The sequence below is a fragment of the Ambystoma mexicanum genome, chromosome 5q (genome assembly GCF_040938575.1).
Source record: "Ambystoma mexicanum isolate Mex_15411 chromosome 5q, UKY_AmexF1_1, whole genome shotgun sequence".
NCBI classification, from domain to species: Eukaryota; Metazoa; Chordata; class Amphibia; order Caudata; family Ambystomatidae; genus Ambystoma; species Ambystoma mexicanum.
In genome coordinates, this window is record NC_090933.1 from 957,281,498 (window position 1) to 957,303,133 (window position 21,636).

The 21,636-nt window shown below is 42.9% G+C and overlaps 1 protein-coding gene across 1 annotated transcript in view; it reads right to left on the reverse strand.

Moving 5' to 3' along the window:
- The window catches only part of LRP12 (LDL receptor related protein 12), a 277,408-nt gene that overhangs the window by 148,557 nt on the left and 107,215 nt on the right, over positions 1 to 21,636 (reverse strand). The window contains exons 2-3 of the mRNA XM_069621490.1: positions 9,455 to 9,511; positions 2,719 to 2,854 (exon numbers count right to left, since the gene is read on the reverse strand). Coding sequence (XP_069477591.1) covers positions 2,719 to 2,854; positions 9,455 to 9,511 — 193 coding nt within the window. The remainder of the gene's footprint in view (positions 1 to 2,718; positions 2,855 to 9,454; positions 9,512 to 21,636) is intronic.

The following is a 21,636-nucleotide window of genomic DNA, read 5'->3' on the forward strand; positions in this document are numbered from 1 at the left end:
CACAGTCATAGATTCTCCTCAACTACATGATGGCCACCAGGAACGCAGTCCAAGTATTGAGCAGCAGATCACAGGAACCATGGCCTGACGTTAAAGCAACACGGAAAAGCTGACATTTTTCTACATGCCACAGTGGATGCCGCTCCCCCCGCCCCAGGAAGAAAACTGCAAATGTATCCACCAACGTGAATTCTCTTTGCAATTTCCCTTGAACAACAGCGGTAACAGCATAGTCCAAATTTCCATTAAGTCAAAGCATTTACTATTTCGCATACATATAAAACTTCCTTTAAAAAGTGAATTGTAGCATTCATCCATTTATTGTGGCCAAAAGAGTTCATAATCAACTGCCATACTCTACATGCATAAACCTGAACATTTGTATTTATTATTTATAATACGTACCTCACCCTGAGGTATCTGGGCGCAATACAAGGAAATGCAATTTCTTAGTTACACAAAAGTAGGTACAAATATACAGACTATTATATACAATACGCAGCAAAAATGGATAAGCAATAACAGTTGGCAGGTCACTTTGCTACAATTATTTACATAGGACCACAATGTTGTGCCCATTTAGGTAATTAGATGGCCAAAGTGTAACATTTGTTTCTCCTCTGATTTACAGTGTAATAATACATGGCGTAACATCTCCATCTCCACCTCCCTGGAATTCGAGCAGAATATACATACTCTTTTCTCAGAACTCTGCTCCGTGCCCCAATAACTTCATTAGTAAGCAACAAATCTAGTCTTGCTCTCATCACCCTTATCCGCCACGATCCAGTGGGAGATCTGTACAGGTATTCTGGACAGATTCCAACTGATCTGGCATCAATCAGAAAGCCAGCATACAGATGGTAAATTCTGACTTTGCTGATTGTGTCTATCCAATCCCACTCCATCAATCTCCTTTTCGTTTGCGTTGAATTATGGGATGATATGTCTTTATAGAGGTCATACCTTTTACAGAGCAAAATCACACTGTTTCCCAGTTTTGTAAGGCAGCCCAAGATTTCTTGAGCAACAGTTGATTTAGTAGCCACCAAAATGATCCCGCCTTAGCAGAAATAATGTTTTTCAACAATGAGAGGTTCTTATGGTAAAGATGATATTTTATGCAAGTCATCCCTAACATGTAACTGCTAACCGCCACACCATTTGGTAGGTTCAAGACCTTCCTCCAAAAGAGGTCGTCCAGAGCGTCACATTCCACCAAAGGTAGGAGGGCACAATTCTCGACCCCATAGGTTATTGATGGCACAACCTTTGCCCTATAAAATTCTAAGACCGGAGGTAAGGAAAAATGACCAAATTTTCCATTTACATTGAGCATGATCATCTGGTTTAATCCATGCAAAAAAAACTGTTTATAGTTTCACCAGACTGCTTGAATCGGGGGCCTGGACCATAGAAAACTATGGGTGATGCAGAGAGCCCTGAGCTGCACATTCCAAGACATTGGACACCAGTATAGATGAGCCAGAATAAGTAGCCACATTTTGGATTTACTGGAGTTGTAGCAAATACGCCATGTAATATGCACTGCTGTATCAATATCTAAACTAACGGATGCAAAGACCTAGGTAGCCACTACTTTCTGGGAAGGGCAACATTTACTCTACTCAGGGCCTTGTAGGCAAAATAGTTTGATTAAGACCATACTTTCTTTTGTGATGGAAACAGCTGGCTACCACTGATAAAGAAGAAGCCTTAAGATATGCTAGTCTATCCAAGGTGCAAATAATCTTTTCATCACATCTGGAAATCGCAATCACATTCTTGCTAGCCTGGAATGTGAGGTCATTGTATAGGGGCCCTTAGATTAATCTCAGGAAAAGTTAAAATAAAACATTGAACTTGCTTATTCTTAACTTGGAAGGGTTTTTGATTTGGTGCTTGAAAATGTGTAATCACCGATTCTGTTACATTTATCCAAGCATTTTGAATAGTACAGTTAAGGCTTCTTCTTCAGACTGTCCGTGTCTGAGGGTTTCCTGAAAAGCCCGAGAGGGATGTTACATCATATTGTAGAAATGCTCTAGTCAGGACCTTAAGAGGGAGCTATCAAAGTTTGGAGCAGACATTTGATACAAGCAAATGCCAATTTGTGCCCGCAAAAAAGCTTTTTAAGTTGCTGTTTCTATGGCTGTACCTTGTAATTTGTCTCGTGAGCATAGCTCTGGGGCAGCGTGCTCGCCTCGGAAGCAAGACGACACAAAGCACCCCAGGTTCAATCCCCGGGTCCGCGCTTTGAAACCTCTGGGTATTAAGCGCGTTATACATAACCAATCCTAAGAAATCCACACTTTCATATCAAATTAGTCATTCACAGTATTTCAAAAAAGGTATGGTTGAGCATTAAATTCACATGTGCAGCAAAACCTGGTTTGCTCCGTAAGCATTTATGCCCCTAGTACTGACACATGCACATGTTATGGTCCAGGAGTTGCATGTTCAGATTTGAGTAAACAAAAATGTAAAATATCATTTAATAAAAAAAAAAAAAGTGGAATATCTCAATTCAAGTGCGTTTTAACATCTTCTACATGCAGTCAGATGTGTATATGGAGAATGCTTGTTGGGATATACAACAAAAAATGGAAAAAAACATTGTTGAATTAAGAAAGCACAAATGGTTTCATAGCCATCCACCTTGCTAAGTCACAAACGTTACAGCAGTTTTTCATGCGAGATTCTGCAGTAGAAGGGTACCTTATAGTAATTATTTCCCCTGGATTTGCTCGGATGTACCAGCTACAGTTAATTCTGGCAGGATATTCAAATGGCCATCCTGGACTTGTGATTATGCCACTTGGAGCTCTCATTTGTTCAGGGATATCACCACAAGCTGAAACAATAAGAAGTAGAACATAATACTAAGACTTGCAAAATCCATGTCGAAATGCTAATTAATTATGGAGAAAAACTATAGATTATTCCAATCAAACACCCAATGACATGGCTTAAACACTGACACATTGATTGTCAGCGGTGTAGGCTAAACACGCTTGACCCCTAGGAGGAGAAAGAATGATGCTAACTGGAAGAGATCGGTGGATCCGAATGCTAATCATTTTAACACATGATTTCTTTTGATTGTTATCCATGCCACTTCAGAATGCACTGTTTGACTACTGGGTGTCCCTAGTGAAGTGACTTATGGAAATATTTATTTTTGCAACTTTGCCTCCATTAATTAAAATGGAGCTCCCAGCCTAATGTCTATGCTATTGTTTTTTGGCTGCTTTCTGTGTAAGTGAGGTATGTTTAACCTCGCTCACTTGTTCAAATTATTTGATTTTGGGGGCACTGGTCAGTGACTAAGGCTATCAATGCAGGGAGACCAGATACTTCCTCAAGCTAGAGGTTGGTGTCCCTCTCCCACTCCATCCCAAGGCAAGAGTCAGCTAACGGTGGCCTGATAGATCATGCTAATTATTGGGAATGGTTGTTGCCCTAGTGGAGGATTTAGTGGGACCCAGTAAAATAGAGGTGCACTGTGCCAAGGGTGTCCTCACACCTAATCCCCTTGGATCCTCTTCTCAGGTGGCCAGGGAAAGGCCATCACTTTTGGATCCAGACCCTGGGGGTGGAGATGCGAGGGAGGATCACCTGGGTGGATAGTCCTTGAGGATTGGGGAGAGGATGCCCAAAGGTGAGACACAGCGACTACAAACCATCAATCCCTGAAGCTTTTATAGAATACTGTTAAATCTCCTACCATGGATCCTTACAAGGTAACGCTCCGATAAATCATCCATTCAGAGAGACAGGGAAATGGACAATAATGAGAACGCCTCCTATGGGTAAATCAGACTCACATTCCCCTCATTCGATTGATTCAAGAAATTGTCAAAATACAGCTTTCCTGTCCTCCACTAAAATAAGTTCTTCTTACTCTTCCCCGCTGACATATGTTCCAACCGTATCACATTCAGGCTTCTTTAAGAGTGGGACGAGCAAGCGACTAGGAGTAATGCGTACTCCTAGTCAGTTTCACCACTATAGAACCGAGATGAGGAAGATGCCTGGAAAGGGTCAGTCATGTCCTGTTAAATGATGTAATGAGGGTCAGGCCAATTACTCAAAGATGCAACCTATTGGGAAGCTGCAGGTGCTTAAAGGAAGGCCCAAGCACCAGTTCAGAGAGAACCTGCCTGGAGAGAAGGGGGTAGAGGAGCGGCAACACGAAGGCTGGAGCAGGACAGGCATAGAGGATGCTGTATGTTCCTAGGGGAGGAAGAAGGTGCAGCAAACGGAGCAGGCCGCGAGCGGACCAAAACCCTAAAACTTGCCAGTGTAGAGGAGCAGGTGGACACGTTCTCCTTGATCTCTGCCCCCCTAGCACCACCCTATTGGAAAGACAGACAAAGCGCTACAATTGGGAATCTGTGCATGAATCCTTGCAATATTCCTGTACCACGTTGAGTATATGAGAGACGACATGCACTCAGGCAACCATTTAGGGTGTACTCGCAAGCTGACATAGTAGAGGAAAGCTACCAAGAAGGATGTCCTTTGCCGAGCTGTAGAAATGCAGCCATGAACATAATGGATGTATGTTAAAACAAAGTCTGATGAGAGTAAAAGAATGTCATAAAGAAGATATAAGAACTTATGCTGAAACAATATGAAAATACTTAAGGATGTCGATGCAACTGAAGCACAAAGAGAAACACGTACCTAAAAATTAAGTAATCATTAACACGAAGAAGAATGATGTGACTCAATGGTCAATAACTGGAAATACGCTGTAACGCAAGGTAGAAAGAATACATAGAAGCTTGTTTATAAGTAGTGTATATTCAACGTTTAGGGCGACGCCTCATGTCAATCCACCCAGCTACCTCAAAATATAAGCCGAGAATCCTGAAGTGAAAAGATGATGAAGAGGCTGTTTTTCCCTTGGAAAATAAAGGAGTACTTTGGCCTAAGACCAAGAATGCTATTTCGAGAGATGAAGGCAAAGTATAAAGGGATTCTAACAAGGCGATCATGTGCGAAGGACATATTTCTCAAGATTAGGAGGAACAAATACATTTAAAGATGATATGACAAGTATTGGACAATTAAAAGAGTATAACTTTTCTATGGGATAGAGTGAGCACGTTTCTAAAGGCCAAGAGAAGCCACTGCGCCCAGTATAATTACATCAAATAGTGTTAACTACACCGTAGAAATGGACAGATTCATGGTCTCTTAACATATGATGCAGAGCTCGCATACAAGGGCTATTCATTAAGCTTGAACCTAAGATAATGGTGTGCCTCCACTCCATTGAATGTTCCAGGGCTGTGCACACGAGACCGGAAGGCCTTGCAGCTGGTTGTGTTTTTATAAACACAAGCAAAAAATCCATCAGGCATTTAAACACTCCCCTGATCGAGCAGGCACTTGTGCGATTAAGCGCTGGAATTTGGGAATTGTATTGGTTTGTAATGTTGCATTTCTCGCGTGTTTGCAAAGGTTTCCTGCTTCCCCTCACCTGCTCGCAAACCCCCTCCCATGCTCCCGCCCCCTGCTCAGCCACCTGAACTGGATTAGTGCGGGGCTACGGGCATAGACACACGAGACCAGCTGGATCGGTTTTATGACTTGTTTCAGTTAGTCTTATTTCCCATACAGGCGAATTGTGTAAGTCATATTTGACATCTACGGGAACAGTGTTAGTAAGCCATACCACACATTTAGGCCAACTGTGTCAGTCATACTTCGCATCTAGACGAATTTGGATCGTAAGCCATATATTACTTTTAGGCTAACTGTCTGTCAGCCATAGTTCACGGCTAGGTGAATCCTGTTACTACCTAATTTCATATACCCAAGAAGGATTTCAGTGTTAGGAAATGTGATGCACTCAGATGGATTTTAAGGGGGGGCGGGGGGGACTGCTTTTCCTCAGTTTATGGTGAATTGAACAGCTCACCTTATTGCTCCTTTTCTGTTTGAAATTCCTTCCCCTCTTGACCCAGCGTTCGGCCCACGCCACCCACGCTGAAGTTGGCGGTCAGTTCAAACTTCTGAGATCACAGCCCACATTGATAACATCTGTGCAATGCCCCCCTACAATTCAGCCTACTTTTCTTTCCGCTGTGTTTATTTGACTGCCCCACTTAAGGCCACTAAACCCTGTAAGCGTCCCTCTGGGCTGTGGTTTACTTCCCAGCTGGCTAAACTATGGCTTGCCCATAGACAGGCTGAACATAAATGGCGCTTGTCCTTCTGTGTCAACTAAGCTAATCTTACAGAAGGCCACTGCAGTATACATACAGGCCATCATTGCTGCCAAACGTCTGTTGTACTTGAATCAGATTGAGTCTGCCATTAAAAAGCCCAAAGAGTAATTTAGACCAGTCAAGACGTTGTCTTCTGATCCACCTGCCACCAACTCAGTTCCACCTTCTCAAAATCTGTGCATTTCAGGTTCGTCTTTTTTCATTGAGAAGATTGAAACCACTCGCCAGAAACTATTTACTTCAGGCCTGCATTCCAACAATACCTCTGGCTTCTGAGGATGCTTCGTGTCCCTCCCACTTGTGGTCCTCTTTCCCCATGTTTACCCCCACGGATATCTTCAGAGTGACGTGCAAACTGAAATCTGACTCCCCTATCGATGCTATCCCTCATTCTGTTCATAAAGTTATTATGCCTGACATTGTATCGCTCGCTGCTGCTGCAGTGAGCCTCTCTTTCTGGTCTGCGTCCCTCTAGTCTTAAGCCTACACTGTTAATTCCCTTACTGAAGAAACTCTTTTTTGACCCTCGTATTCCGGCTAATTTCCACCCCATTTCTCGTTTAGCTTTCCTTATGAGCTCATGGAATCGCTGGTGACCCTCCGCTTCTTTGTACCTTTCTCGAGAAATCTCAGTTTTGCAACCCTTTTCAATATGGGTTTCGTCCCAGCAGTGGCACCGAGTCTGTACTGGTTGTGGCAGCCGATGACTTAACCTTGATTTCAGATCAAGTGGGTGTCGGCGTGCAGATTCTTTTCGATCCATCAGCAGCATTCAACAACATTAATCATTCTATACTGCTTCCCCGGCAATCCTCTGCAGGTATCTCTGGTACTGTCCTGGTTTGGGTTTCACTGTTTTCTATCTGACCATGCCCAATGTCTTTCTTTACCCCCATTTGTATCATTCCCTACTTTTACCTCCTGTGGTGTTCCTCAGGGTTCTGCACCATCTCCCCTACTGTGGATTATCTACATTCAGCCCTTGGTTCTATTAATCCAGTAAGTGCTATTCTTACACAGATGTCACACAGATCCTCATGTGTATCTCTTACACCAGGATACTGAGGAACGCTGTCGCTCTTGCAAGCAGGCAATTAACATATGGGCGAGAGACAATTGGTTGCACCTTAATGGTGACAAGAAAATTACTGCTGGTTGGCCCTCCTACTGCTACATCCCTATGGAAGCAGGCTTTCTGGCCCCACTCTTGGGGCTTCACCTGAGCCAGCCGCCACTGTGAAAGATTTAGATTTCAAAATGTCTGTGTCCCTGTCTGCTGAGGCCCAAGTCAATGTGGTCTGTCGGAAATGTTATTTCAAACTTCAGCTACTGCGAACAAATTCTTCCTTTCCTACCTGTTCACTTTCATGCTCAGTTTGTCTCTTCTTCTTTGTCTGGTATTCTCGATTACTATAATTCTCTTTACCTTTTTCAGCCTGCCTATCTGCTGCATCGACTTCAGATTCTACATAATTCAGCTGCTGGAGCTGCTACTTCTTCACCTCTCCATGCCCAGATTTCCCAGTACTCTGTCATTTTCATTTGCTCCCCGTTATGAAATGGGTGAGTTTAAAGATCTGATATGGCATTTACAACGCGCCTATACGCAGGTGTTTTGCATGGCGTGATGAGGCAAGGGAGGGGGAAACAGAGGGAAGACAGAGACAACGATCCTACTAGGCCAGGCATCATTCAGATCGTGCAAGTGCATGTGAAGGGGGGGGAGGGTGAAAGTGCAGGGGTAAGGGGAAGGGACAGTGCAGTACATTAGATAATAGAATAAACAATAAGTAAAAGTACGGCCAGCTGGTGGCAAGTGCATGGGTAAGTGCAGACATCATGTGTCAAGTGCTGGTAGTGGGACTGTAGGGATACAGGAAGCAGTACCCAAGTGCGGGGGTTGCCAGGAAGGCAGTGCAGGTGTGCGAATGGTGGGGGTGGGGACCTGGGCCCAAGATCAGAGGGTGGCCAGGTAACCAGTGCAGTTTCAGCCAGGAATTTCAGCAGGGGAGAGGAGAGAAAGCAGAAGCAAAGAGAAAGGTTTTGAGGTCCTTCCGAAACTGGAGATGATTGTCCTCAAGTTTCAGGGAGGCAGGAAGGCTGTTCCAGAGGGAGGCCCCAACCGAAGAAAGATCTACCACCAACTTGTCGCTTGGAGAAGCGACTGACCCTGAGGGAGTTGGAGGCGGATGAGCGAAGCATTTTGTATTGTTCATCGCTATTTTTACCTTGTTGGCCCAGAATATCTGCAAGCTAAACTCTGCCACTATATTCCATCTTTCTCTTCACTCCTCAGGCGCACTCTTGATCCAAGTTCCCCAGTTTAATCTGGCAAGACTTTGGGGGGGGGAGGCCAGAGGTAGTAGATCCTTTTCTGTGGCATCCGCTCGAATGGGGAATAAACTACCATTGTTCCTTTGTGCCATTGAACATCATTTATCTTTTCATTGTTTTTGAAAACTTCTGTTTCAATTCTTTTTCTGTTCCCTGTTTTTTCAGTTTTAGCGGCAAGATGCCCTTGCTGATGTTTGTGGCGCTGCATAAATATTCATAAGATAACCTCCTTGAGACACTGTCCAATGAACTGGAGTGGTGGGATCAGGTTAGGTTGTTTTCGTGGGTGGCTCAAAGCATAATGGTGGTTGGGTCAACCCAGAAAAGCAGAGTACGCTGAAGAGATCCAGAAAGTTGCCAACCAAAAGGGTGCAGAACGTTCGGAAAGTCCTTGGATGATGGATGTTTAATTTTTTATGTATAAGAGACTCATTTTTTAGCACAAAACTATTATGTCCAACTTGAGAAATTTATAAGAAGTTAGATGCGTTTAAAGTTCTAGGTGACCTACACTTTAAGGTAGGTCTACTGCTCTAATCCCAGTGGCTTTATTTCAAGTAACATTCAATTCTTTAAAACAGTAATAAAAAGAAAATATATATTCAGTTTCCGTCAGCTTTTCTCTTAGTTCCTAGTTTGCATGGAAACATAATTAGGTAGTCCATTTCGAAAGGCATAATCTGCGTGCAAGCATGTGGGTATCCATTTTATCTTAAGAGAATTTTTCTATGTTCCAGTTGCTTCCTTCCTTATTACATGCTGGAAAAAGCAGTAATAATTTTTATTGCCAAATATCTCTTTATAAGATACCAGGTGGCTTTCAATATTTGCCATCTAAGTCATGCATGAAATTTAAACATTACACAAAAATGACTTACCCGTCGACACTCCTGAAATATGCACATTTTCTGAATGTTCTGCAAGAGCACCGTTTCCTAGAATTAAACATAATGAACAAACTAATTTCAAAGAGAGATAACATTGGGAGAAATTCTTCTGATACTCCGCTGCAGGAGTAGTAAGAGCAGGACTTAACAAATATGATTAGTATGCTAAACTTCCAGCCGCTTCTGCGGCTCAAACTTTCTTGAGCAATGTCAACCTGCTCTATTATAGTATGCTGATTAGAAGACTAAAAGAAGCTTCATCAGGTTTTCTACCGGGCTCCAAACAAGCACATTCACACTAAAAGCCCCGAAAGGTTACAGCTTTCCAATAAACACGAATACTAATAAATACACGGACATCTGGGCTATATTCCTGGTGGCCATAATCATAATAAATCAAATGTAAAACCACCCTCTTGGAGTGCTAATCGGCCAAACATTAACTCCTAATAAGGGAATGCAAGGATATAGTAGGGTGAACAAATTAAAGTTGCGAGCTCCTAGATGGGCACTAAAGCCATTCCATCCCCCCCTCACCACCTCCCCCAGGCATGAAGGGGCAGTTATCCACATGCACACAGCACACCATTGCTTACTGTCCACCCGCCAACGGTAGCGCACACAGGTCTTGCCTGTTTATAGTATTTACAGCAGTTTTATTGTACTAACAAACACAGTTTACAGATGGATTTACCAGACCGTAAAACATGTACAGGAAACGGGAGAGCACTCTTGTGATTGTCTGGGTATTTCAAAATATTTAGATTAATGAATCACACGCATCTGGTTAATCACTCATTCATTCATTCATTCATGCATTCATTCATGCATTCATTCATGCATTCACTCAGGGCTAATAGGAGAGGAATGGGGCCAGGAATTCAATACGCAGGCTTGTTAGAAGCCAGCGTAAGATTTTCAAGCAGGACTGACATCATCCCATAGCATCAGGCGGAAAAACCAGCCTCTTTCCTGGTTCTGGGAAACCTGCAACATGCTGCCAAAGGTACTCGCAGATCCGAATTTATGTAATGAAAGTGTTCCAGAAGCGAAATAACAAGAGGCAAACAAACGCGTTTCAATTAGGTGACAGCGCAGCAATAGAAGCGAAACGTGGTCTTACTTAAAAGGGGGCGGTCGCAATAGTTGGTCGGAATGTATAAACTATCCCATTGATTTCTGGGTGTCAAGACACTGTGGCCTCAATGTTAACATCAATATTCTTTATTTCTGAACTGGTTTGGAAGCCAAGCCCAATGAGGGGGGGATGGGTAGAAACAAAGTAAAAGGAATGCCTTTTGGTAAGCAGGCTCCACCAATAGGATTGCAGGCTTTGTTCCATATCGACCTGCTTAGCTGGCTCTGATCTTGCACCGAACGAAGCACTGTGGTGCAGAGTGAGGAGCTCCAAGCCCTCTTTCAAGTGCAAGTGAATCAAAGGGTAATCAGCATGCATGCATGCAGAAGTCTTGTCAATAGACTATAGCTAGCTCAGATAGAGGCTCTATACAAACAATAAGATGCCAGTGACGACGACGTAGTGTTAAAGATAGTTTAAAAAAAAGGGGTGATTACGCTTCAGTGAGTGTGCGTGTACTCCGTATCAATTTTAACCTGAGTAATGCCCGGATTACGGATGACAATTGTTATTACACTGAGGATGGTAGCACTCACCACAGTACTCAATTCATGAGGTTTTGTTAGCCGGTTACCATACAAATCCAATCTATTACCACATTGGGTCCTGTGGCCCTCCTCCATTGTCCATTTCTGCCTCCTCTACTCTAAAACGAGGGCCACGTGACCCACCCATCCTTTTCAAGAACTAACCAAATGAGACCCATTCGGAGGGCTTCAAAGAGTAGTGAGTACTGTGATGGGGGCTACCAGCCTCAGTGTAATGAGGTTTGCCATAATTGGGACATTAACCCTTTTTCTGGAGACCCAATGCAGTAGGCATGGAAAGGGAAACAGCAAAGTCCATCTTCAAGGTGTATAAAATAAGAAGTTTATTTCAAACAAAAGACCTCAACATCCTCCGTGCTGAAGGCAAACCAACGGGTGGATACATGTTTATTGCTGTGCGAGTGATGACATTAGAATTGGAACACTAAATGTCATTGCACATGCATTACACAGACAATATGAACGGATACGGCACCTTCGTCACAGTCCTCACTCATGAGGAAACACCATAGCCTAATAAAAGGGTCTCGGGAGCAAAGAATGGACATATTCCACAATCGCACACCCAGTGTTTATGATCAGCTTGTAAAGGGTAGGAAGCCGGTTTCAGGCTGACGCACCAAAATCTTTGACCCTACTGCAGAAGACCTGACGCCCCCTTCTAATGCCCAGTGAAGGTGTGAAGAGACATTCAGGTGGTGCCCAGCAAATATTTATCAAAGGCACTCCAGAAGCCTCGGCCCTGAAGCAGAAATGGACCTAGTCGATTTTGCACTGGATAAGTGGGGGAGGGAAAAGTTATCAATCCCATATACTTTCGAGATGACCAAGCAGATCCTCTTAGTGTAGCAACCACCAGCTTGGTGCCCTGCATGGCAACTCCAAAGGTAACAAAGAGGCTCTCAAACTTCCTGTCTGTAATGGTCCTGTCAGGGGAAGTTACCAGGATTCTTTTGACAGCCACAAACTCACCGCCGAGGAAACGGGAGGACCACCTAAAAAGATGAGCAAACCTTTGGCAGGTAACCAGTCCTCTAGCGCAAAGCACCTCTGCCTCAGGAAGCAACTTCAAGTATTATTCTTTGTGACCCATAGTACCCAAGTCGCCTAGCCACCGCAAAGATGTGACTGCTAAAATAAAAAGGGACTTGTATTACAACCATGCGATATCAGACCATTCTAGGGGTTTTGGCAGAGAACCTGTTGGGTCTTTGGCAACAATGAGCTGCCTCAAGACAGCAGAAGCACCTTTCCGGGTGGATTGAACTGTCTAAACCCCTGAATATAGCATAAACAAAAAAGGGGTGACCCAACCCAATTTATACCCACAAATCTCACAAAAAGATGTAAAATCCTGGTCAAAGTCACAAAAATACACCAGTTTATCAAAATATTATTATGAAAAAACAAAGGACTCCCTTCATTAAGATCTCACCTGGTATGGACATTTCAGACACTTTAAAAAGACGGTAATCATTTTTTAATTTTTTTTTTATTGTTGTTTTGATCAGTAAAACCTGACCTTTCAACAAGAGAAGATAATCATGACATTACAAACTTTTAAAATAAAAATTATACATCCATATTTCCAAATATACAATTGTTAAACTCACTATTAACATGTTACATATTAATTATTACTCACTCGGAACAAGGCTCAGTCTCCAGTGTAAGATACATGTAATCATCACAACTACGCTGTGTTAATAGCATCTATTTCTGGTAACTTAATTTCTAAAGCATTTAGAAAATTTACAAGGGCGTACCTTTTTTGTTTTGAATGGCCTTGAAATAATATTGACCACAATTCATCGTGCATTACTATTGGCTTGTTGATCAAATGCTTAAAGTACATTATTCTAGATGGTAAAAGGGTGACACATTCAATCACTAAATGTTTCAATGTTTGAACTGATATCTTCTTCCATCTAAACAAAATTTCTCTAGTAGGCCAGATATTCAATCTAAAACGCAAAAAGTCAGTGCGATGTTGAGGGTGTGATGATTGGTTAAGATATTTTTCTATATGTCCCTGGTGTTTTAAAGCAAAAGGGTTTGACTCAAATTTAATTATTTTCAAGCACGCTTCACGGGTTTTAATCCAATCAGATTCCCATAATTTCTTTTTCGCTTTATTGGGATTTTCAATGAGTAGGGCTTCGGACAGGTCAGCACCTGTCAATACTTTTGAGACATTAGCCCGCCATTTCGTTGGAAAGTGCTCCTCTGCTGCTAATAGGTAATTAGATATAATATCGAGTAATCCATTAGTGCTCTCTTTCATGATGCACTTTCTATACAAAAGACATAATTTCCATTTAAATGCAGCATAGAGTGATATAAGACCTAATTCATATCTAATGATCGCAATAGACTCAGATTTAGGGAGCATAAGCGCTCTTTTCCAATACTTGCTTTCGAAGTTAGCCCAGTATTTATATGTTAGACATATCTCCACTTCAGATCCATATAAGATGGAGAGCACACATTTTTGCTTATAATATATAACCAATGGTTTAATAGTAAATTTGCAATATTTAGCCCGAATTAGTTGGAGTTGAGATAAAGCATTCTGAAGCTTCGATTGTAAAAGATGATCTTGTGTTTTATCCGAAAATCTACTGAAGACACAAATTCCCAAGTAGATATAGGAATTTACAAGCTGCAGATTAGTGCCCTGTAGTTGCCAGCAACACCGGCTCCGACCCTTATTACAGCCGAATTGCATTACCTGAGTTTTATTGGTGTTGATACTAATGCAATTTCGTTCCGCATATATATCCAAGGCACTTAGCATATTACATAGGCCAGAGGGTGTCTTGGATACTAATACCATATCGTCGGCGTATAAGAGCCAAGGAATTGCTACCCCTTGTAGTTTGGGAGAATCAACAATCAAACCTTCAATACATAAACCAAAATCTAATAGAAAAAAATTAAACAAGGCTGACGCCAATAAACATCCTTGTTTCAATCCCCTCGTAGTTTGTATGGGCTCAGAAAACAGGCCCTCGTTATTCAGGCGAATTGAAATGGATGTATTGGAATGTAACTGGATAATCCATTTAAGTATATTCCATGGGCACCCTGCATCCATTAATTTCTTGAATAATAGTTCCCTCGGGACTAATCGAAAGCTGCCTTGAAATCAACGAAGGCCATGTAAATTGCTTGGTTGCGTTGCATATTCAAATGGATAATGGCTTTCAAAGTTATCAAATTAACAGCAGTACCCAGTCCACGGACAAATCCTGTTTGAAAGGAATCTCGCAGGCACAGTTGATCTAACCAGCGGTTAAATTCACCCAGGATTAATCGGGCAAAAATTTTTCCAGGGCAGTCCAGCAACGCAATTGGTCTATACGAGGCTGGATACCTTCGATCACCTTTCTTAAAAATTGGGAGAATAATCGATGTTTGCCAGTTCGGCGGCACCAGGCCAGTAAGCATAATGTGATTAAACATGTCAAACAAAATATCTGCCCAAAGATGTTATGTTTGTGTAATCCATCCGGTCCAGCTGCTCTAGACTCGCTCAATTTGGATATAAGAAACAATATATCCTCACAATCAAAGTTGACAATATGATTGGCCACACTGCCGTCCCATGTTAAACCAAGATCAGTAAAGGGTGAAGTGTATATAGTGCCATAAAAATAATTCCAAGATTCATGTGAGATGGAGTTAACTTGTAGTGAATGTTGAGTTTTCAACCCAGTATTATTTAATAATGCCCAGATACCTGCTGTTGACTTAAGGGTGATTTGCTTTAACATGACCTCCCCATCATATTGATATTGGGTTGCACGCCGCTTTCTAATCCAGTTTTTATACGTCCTTTTTAATTGTTTAATCTGATCTTGATTAGCTCCTGGGACGTCAGCGTGCCTATTTAACAGATCTTTGATATCCCTTCTTAGTTCACATTTCTTACGTTTTACTTCTAGATCAAAGGCACGTTGATGTAACTGAGTAGAACCTTTATATCGAGACCTCTGAGTTCCAATACGTTGGATGGCATGAACGTAGAATCCGCTAAGACAGTCAGCGTCATCAGCATATTGTGCCGACAAGGTGTCTCTAAACTGATGCAGTTTCCACTTGGACCAATGTACACGATTACCAACATTATTGAGCCGTAAATTTGCCGCATTCATATTTAAAGGAAGTGATTTTGTTTTAGGCCATTCATATGTTAGTTGTAACCAACTATGATCACTCAAGTGGGTCTGCTTAATAGAAAATTTAGATATGTTGTTCAGAAATTTGGCATTAACAAAGATATAACCCAACGTTGCAAAACAGTGAAAATTGTGCCAAGTAGATTTGGGGGGGAACATCTCCAGATATTGATCCATTGACCATTAGAAAATTATGGTCAGCCATTAAGGTTAGCCAACGACATTCATCAGATAAGGGGCACCATTGATTTGGAGCAAAAAGTTGCAAATTTAAATCCCCCATTATGAGTGTGTTGGTAATGCTCACGTCCAATGAAAGTTGGTCAAGGATTTTTCTGATAGTATCGAAGAATTAATTCGAAGAAATATGTTTTTTCCCCCAATAGATATTTATCAAGGCACAAAAACTGTCGCCAACGCGAATTTTTACATATTGAAAACATGGTGGAAACATCTTGTGCCAGATAACTTCGATATTCTTATCCTTGCGGAAGCCCATAAAGAGCCCTGCCATCGGCGACCTTTAACTGCCTCCACCGCTGGAACCATGAAGATGTTATAAATGTCCCAGGTTGGAACATTACGGAGCCATGTTTCCTGAAACACCAGGATATCAAATTGTGAGAGATCCTTATTTTCATTATTAAGAAAATGTTTATACCCTCTTGTGTTCCAGGAAAGTAGACTAACTGAATCGAACTTCTGAACTAGTTACGAGCCCACATGATCCCTACTGCGGGACCAAGCATTATGCATAGGTCCCATCTCTGATGTATTAGAGGCCATCTTTTCACCATATATGCGATTTTTAGAATGATCATCAATGAATTGTGTCTGATCCTCATGGGATACATCTTGTGTCACTATAAAGCCTAAGTTGTAAAAGGCAGTACGAGCCAGCCATATTGTGTTTAGTACCACTCTTGACTGCACAAATATACGTGCTTCTGTGAGGTCGCGATCGTTGGTAAACTCGACCAAACTAACGTCAGCTGATGTAATGACTTCAAGAGCAGCAATATCGGCACAGATATTCAATATGCTGGCTCGATTGAGATCATATGTAGGAAAGGGGTGGCCACGACATCTTATCAAAAGACGGTAATGATTTTTAAAATGGACATTACCAGTGTGCCTGGATGATCTAGAACTGAGCTCGCTCTGTTGTCTCGTGCTGGGGGCTATAGAGCGCCTAGAACCTTCCTTCATGGGTTTGCGCAAGGGTATGTTCTGTGCTTTCATCGGACCCTTTATTAAAGGATCAATGTTAGGTAGACCCTTTTGAGAATTCTGAGTGTTAGGATCAGATGTGTATAATGAACCTTGTTTTGATAACTTACTAGATTCATTTTCACTAGTATACCTTTCAAAGGATGCTCGAATCTCCCCTCGTAGATCCTGTAGAAGGTCAACAGGGTGCTGTATCTGAGTTTTTCCCCTCACCTCTTGTAGGTCAATGGAATTAGTTTGTTCGATCTTGCTCTTGTTAGCTGAGGCACTGAAACGCTGTACAAGAGCCTCACTGGCTTTAATCTGCTTGTCAAAGGAGGCTCTTAATTCTGCTCGTACTTCTTGAATAATGTCAATGGGTGTTCTTGACAAGTTTACAGCCACTGCAGAGTCAAGTATACAAGCAGTACCTGTGTCTAAGGCCTGTATCCCTTGTGTGATGGCTAATGGATGGAAACTTTCATTGAAAACAGATTAGATCAAGGACTCCACATTTGGAGACGGAGTGCTATGATGTATTTGGTTAGTAGCTGAAGAATCTACTACTTCCACCAAATCATCTAATGGTTGATATATTAAAGTTTCCTGTCTAGGGGGCTGAATTTCCATATCATCATATAGTTTTCGCTTTTTTCTGGCCGATACAGCCAACTTAGTAACTTTCTTCGCTTTTGTCTTTGTGTTTGTGGTATAAGAAGATTGGAACTTTTTAGTTGCTGGTTCACCTAGGGTGTAACTCAAGGTTGCTACAGATGGATTTTTAGAGTTACCAAACAAGGGGGCGAATGAGACACCCAAAACCTTTGGGGTTATCCCATTTTTCATTACGGAAACTGGAAGCGAAGAAGGTTCTTGTACAATGGGCAATGTGATTTGGCCCTCCAATATGGACACGGACGAATTGCCCGCGGGAAGGTGTGATCTAACATCAGAAGTGGTATTAGAGAATGGTTGTTCAGATGAAAAATTTGATGACAACACACCAGATTCTATGCATGGATTTGTCTGTATAGATTGATTAATCATTTTATAAATACTAGGCCTGGGTAACAAACTACGTGCCTTTTGTTCTTCCTTCAAGAGCATGTGTAACATATGGAGTTCACTAATTTGCGAACGCATCTTTTCATCAAGGGATTCATATAATTTAGCCAAGGATAAGAGAGCGGTATTCATGGCACTCAATGTATTATTTAGTGCCGGAGCCTCAGGAAAGGAGAATCTGTTTTCCTTGTATGGCATCTGGCTATCGCAAATAAAGTAAGGATGACTATGGTCGGGTTCTGAAAATCTGGTGCGCCTAGGTGTAGGAGCTACAAAGGAAGTATTAGATATTGGAGATGGCGACTTATCAAATAACACCGGTGATTTATATAGATCAGGATTTTTAGACTCTGTTGGTGGAAGAGAGTTTGGCTTATAGGCCGGATCGTTACACCCGCTTATTTGAGACTGTGAGATTTCAGTGAGTTGGATCAAATCACCCGTATTTGAACAAATGTAAAGAACATCATGGGACTTGAGTTCTTGAGGGCTAGACGCCAGGATGGAGGCCAATGTATCATTACCAAACTCCCCCACCGTTGTTAATTTGGCGGACTCGGCACGTAATATGCGCTGTGCTTCGACAGAGCATAAAGGCACCTGGGGGGGAACAATTAAAGATTGAACATTCGGATTAACCGCAACGGGCATAGTTTGTGTAATACCAATTTCACCTGTTGAATAAGCCATAGAGATTGTGGCGTCAGCCACCTCGAATCTTAAGTGAGGTTGCTGCCCAATTGCGGGACCAGCAAGATGGTCCGGCACATCCTGTTTGGAGCAAATTGTAACTAAGTTGCGCTCAGGATTTTTTAAAGCCACATCTACGGGTAGATAAACTTCAGCCACGGTTATAGGGACAGCTGTCGCCTCCCCCATGTTAGCACAATTTACATGAGGATCCGGGACCAGGTTAGGCTCCGGGACAGAAAGAGTCGCCGGCTGAATGTCACGCTGGATGCTTAGCGTTTGCTTCCCTGGACCAACTCGTGTTGTATAAAATGATCGAATGTCCACATTAAGTGAACTCGCTCAGAGTCTCTCTTTTTGTTTTTTCGCCCGAGTACTTAAGAGGACCTTGTCTGGACGAGAGGGCAATGGATTATAAATATTAACAAACGATTCCAGCATGCCAGATGTCAATAAATTAGTCTGGCGTGCCATAAATATAATAATGGAAACTAAATTAAGTAAAAGGGAAAAAGACAAAGACCTACAACAAATAAAATTAAATAAATAAGGAAAAAAAAAAACTTACAAAGCCACCCACACCCGCTTTCCCGCTAGACAGCGAGACAGCAATTCACTTTAGCAATTCACTTTGCTATTCGCGCATGCGCGAGCTTTTTAAGCAAAACTTGTGGGATAAGTGGAATCGGTGAGCCAATGGGGGCAATCCGACGGCACCAACAGGGCGTAGTCAGCACAGTACAGCGGGACAGAGGATTCGTCCGGCGAAAACGTCTGGCAACCCGGCAAGCTCCAGCTCCAGCGAGACAGCAATTCACTTTAGCAATTCACTTTGCTATTCGCAAAGACGGTAATAAGCCCCTCACCAAATAAACGAATAAAAAAACAACAGCAATACTTAATCCCAATACAAACAAAATCCATCTGTGGTCCACACTGATCTACTAGTGCAAACATAAACCAATTATTACTTAATACAGAGATTGGGTCAAAGGTAACAGAACAACCTTTTAACATATTTGGTTGGATTATACAGAGAGATACCTGGTTTCAAATGATTTTGAATGCACTAGCCAACTGCAACTGGAGGTTTGGGTGTTGGCGTCTATGGTTAGCAGCTCAGCCTTCCTCAGGGTTCATCATTCCATAATAATAGGAGAGGTCGAAAGTGTGTATAGGAGGCCCTGTGTCCATAGGCAGATAGAGCATCCATCCCACATGCCAGGAGGTTCACTGCCAATAAACAGAAACTGATAGGAGGTACTTGGTGCAAAACGAGCCAACATCAGAGTCCCAAACTCCCTGATGATCAGTTGGAACACATCTCTTGACTGACCATGCTCCAGTGGAGATGAAAACATCCTGCTCAGCTGGTCCGGCAGATGCTGTGGATTCCCTCGATGACAACGATAAGACCAAATGCAGCTCTGCCTATGATAGTATCTTTAAGGACAGGGCTGCCAGAGAGAGGGATCTCGTGCCTCCTTGATTCAGGTTTGTTTTTGCTCTGGTATTATCGGTCCAAACAAGAAACCATTGCCCTGCTAGAATGGATTTCAGAACAGCGCCCAGCTCCGTCCAGTTGGAAGGTTGCGCTCATTTCTGGTGGTCCCACTGACATAGGTCATCGAGTGTCCAGGATTTGCACCCACCTACATCCACTGGCATCGATTGAAATCATAGGGAGGGGTGCCAGGTCAGTTCCACACATCCCCAGAAGATGTCCCTGATTGAGCCATAACTTTTCTGTTGAGTAACATATGAGGCATTTGTAGTTCTACCCCTCTGGGTCCCAATACTCCAGTACATCTAGCACTAAAGGGTGCAAGTGGAAGGATGCCACTACACCAAGAATATCATAGATGCAATGTGGCCCTGTACCCCCAGCCAGTACCTGGCTGAGGCTTCTTGAGTTTTCAATCACTCTGCCATCTTTTGTTGTAGCATTCTTTTTTTTGTCAGTGCTAAGAACACTTTTTCCAGATCTGTCAAAAAGAAGGCTTGGGTGAAGCACAGTAACTGGGAGGTTAATAAGCAGACTCAAAGGAGAGCAGATCAATAGCCGTAAGCAGCTGGTCTCCTAAGGTTTCCTCCGATTCCACATTCAGGTGCCAGTCACCCAAGTTCACATGGCCCATTTCTCGTGTAGCAAACCACCACAAGAGCCAAGACTTTGGAAAGTACCATTGGAGCAGTCTTGAGTGCGTGCACATGGTGACACTGTGTAATGGAAGTGCACCCTTGCAGCAACTAATCAGCGAAATTACAAGTGGCTATGATTAACTGGGACATGGTTATATATGTACTCTCACTACAGGAATATTAGACTAGAGCTTGTCCATCTTGAGGTGGATTGTGTCCACTCACTGGTTCAAGCATTTCAGGTCCAAAACCAGTCTGAACTTCTGGAGGGTTATTTAACCACAAAAATCATTGAGTACAAGCCCCTCTCCCAATCCTGAAACCACACAGGGATGATGGCCTGTTTCCCTTGGAGTGACCACATGTCTTGATATCTGATTGCCACAACAAGGACCACACCCAATTCTGGCCGAGTTTTGAGCAAACTGTATGATACCATGTTGCATACTCATCTGCCTGGAATCAGGTGCTCACGGGCCCCTGCAAACGTTCGCAAACCCTGTGCTCTACGGGACCTGGAGCATAGAAATAGTCCGAACTCTTGAGGTTTCTGGTCCCTGTTGGGTTGGTTGGGTTGTGGCTTTTGGAACCTGTGGGATTTGTAATAAATCTACGAAATTCGTCCCATCTTCCCAGGGGGGAGCCAACCCCTTTGAGGCTAAAAAGGTAAGCCTGCTAAGCAAAACACTCGCTAGGAATTTTGAAAGTGGAACCTCACTGGGAGTGACTCCCCTGTGGGGCACAAGGACTCCCATCGCTATCTGGAACTCCATATGAAGACTACTCGGTCTGCCTATATGGGAGTAGAAACAACTGGTGTTTGTGTGTTTTGAATGAGGATCCATTGAAACAACTTCCCTAACGTTGGCTCACAGTAATGCTGGAATCTTCAGCAGCCGATTGAGAACGACACCCCTTTTAAGTATTGCAGCACGAATAAAGAGACGAGGAACCTTGAATGAAGTGAGAAGGACCCTACGCAGAGGTGAGCCTCTGATGGGAGAACATCCTGGAAGGGCCGAGCAGCACTACACCATAGAGTTAGCGGTGGCGTGGAGGAACCAAGAGACACACCGGGAGGTTGGCACTGGAAAGGGCGATACTGCCAAGATGGAAGGAAGACAGTCTAACCTGGCGCCGCCACCACGCTGCAGCTGTGGTGGGCCTTGGGTCTGCGAACAAACCCCAAGACCAGCAGGC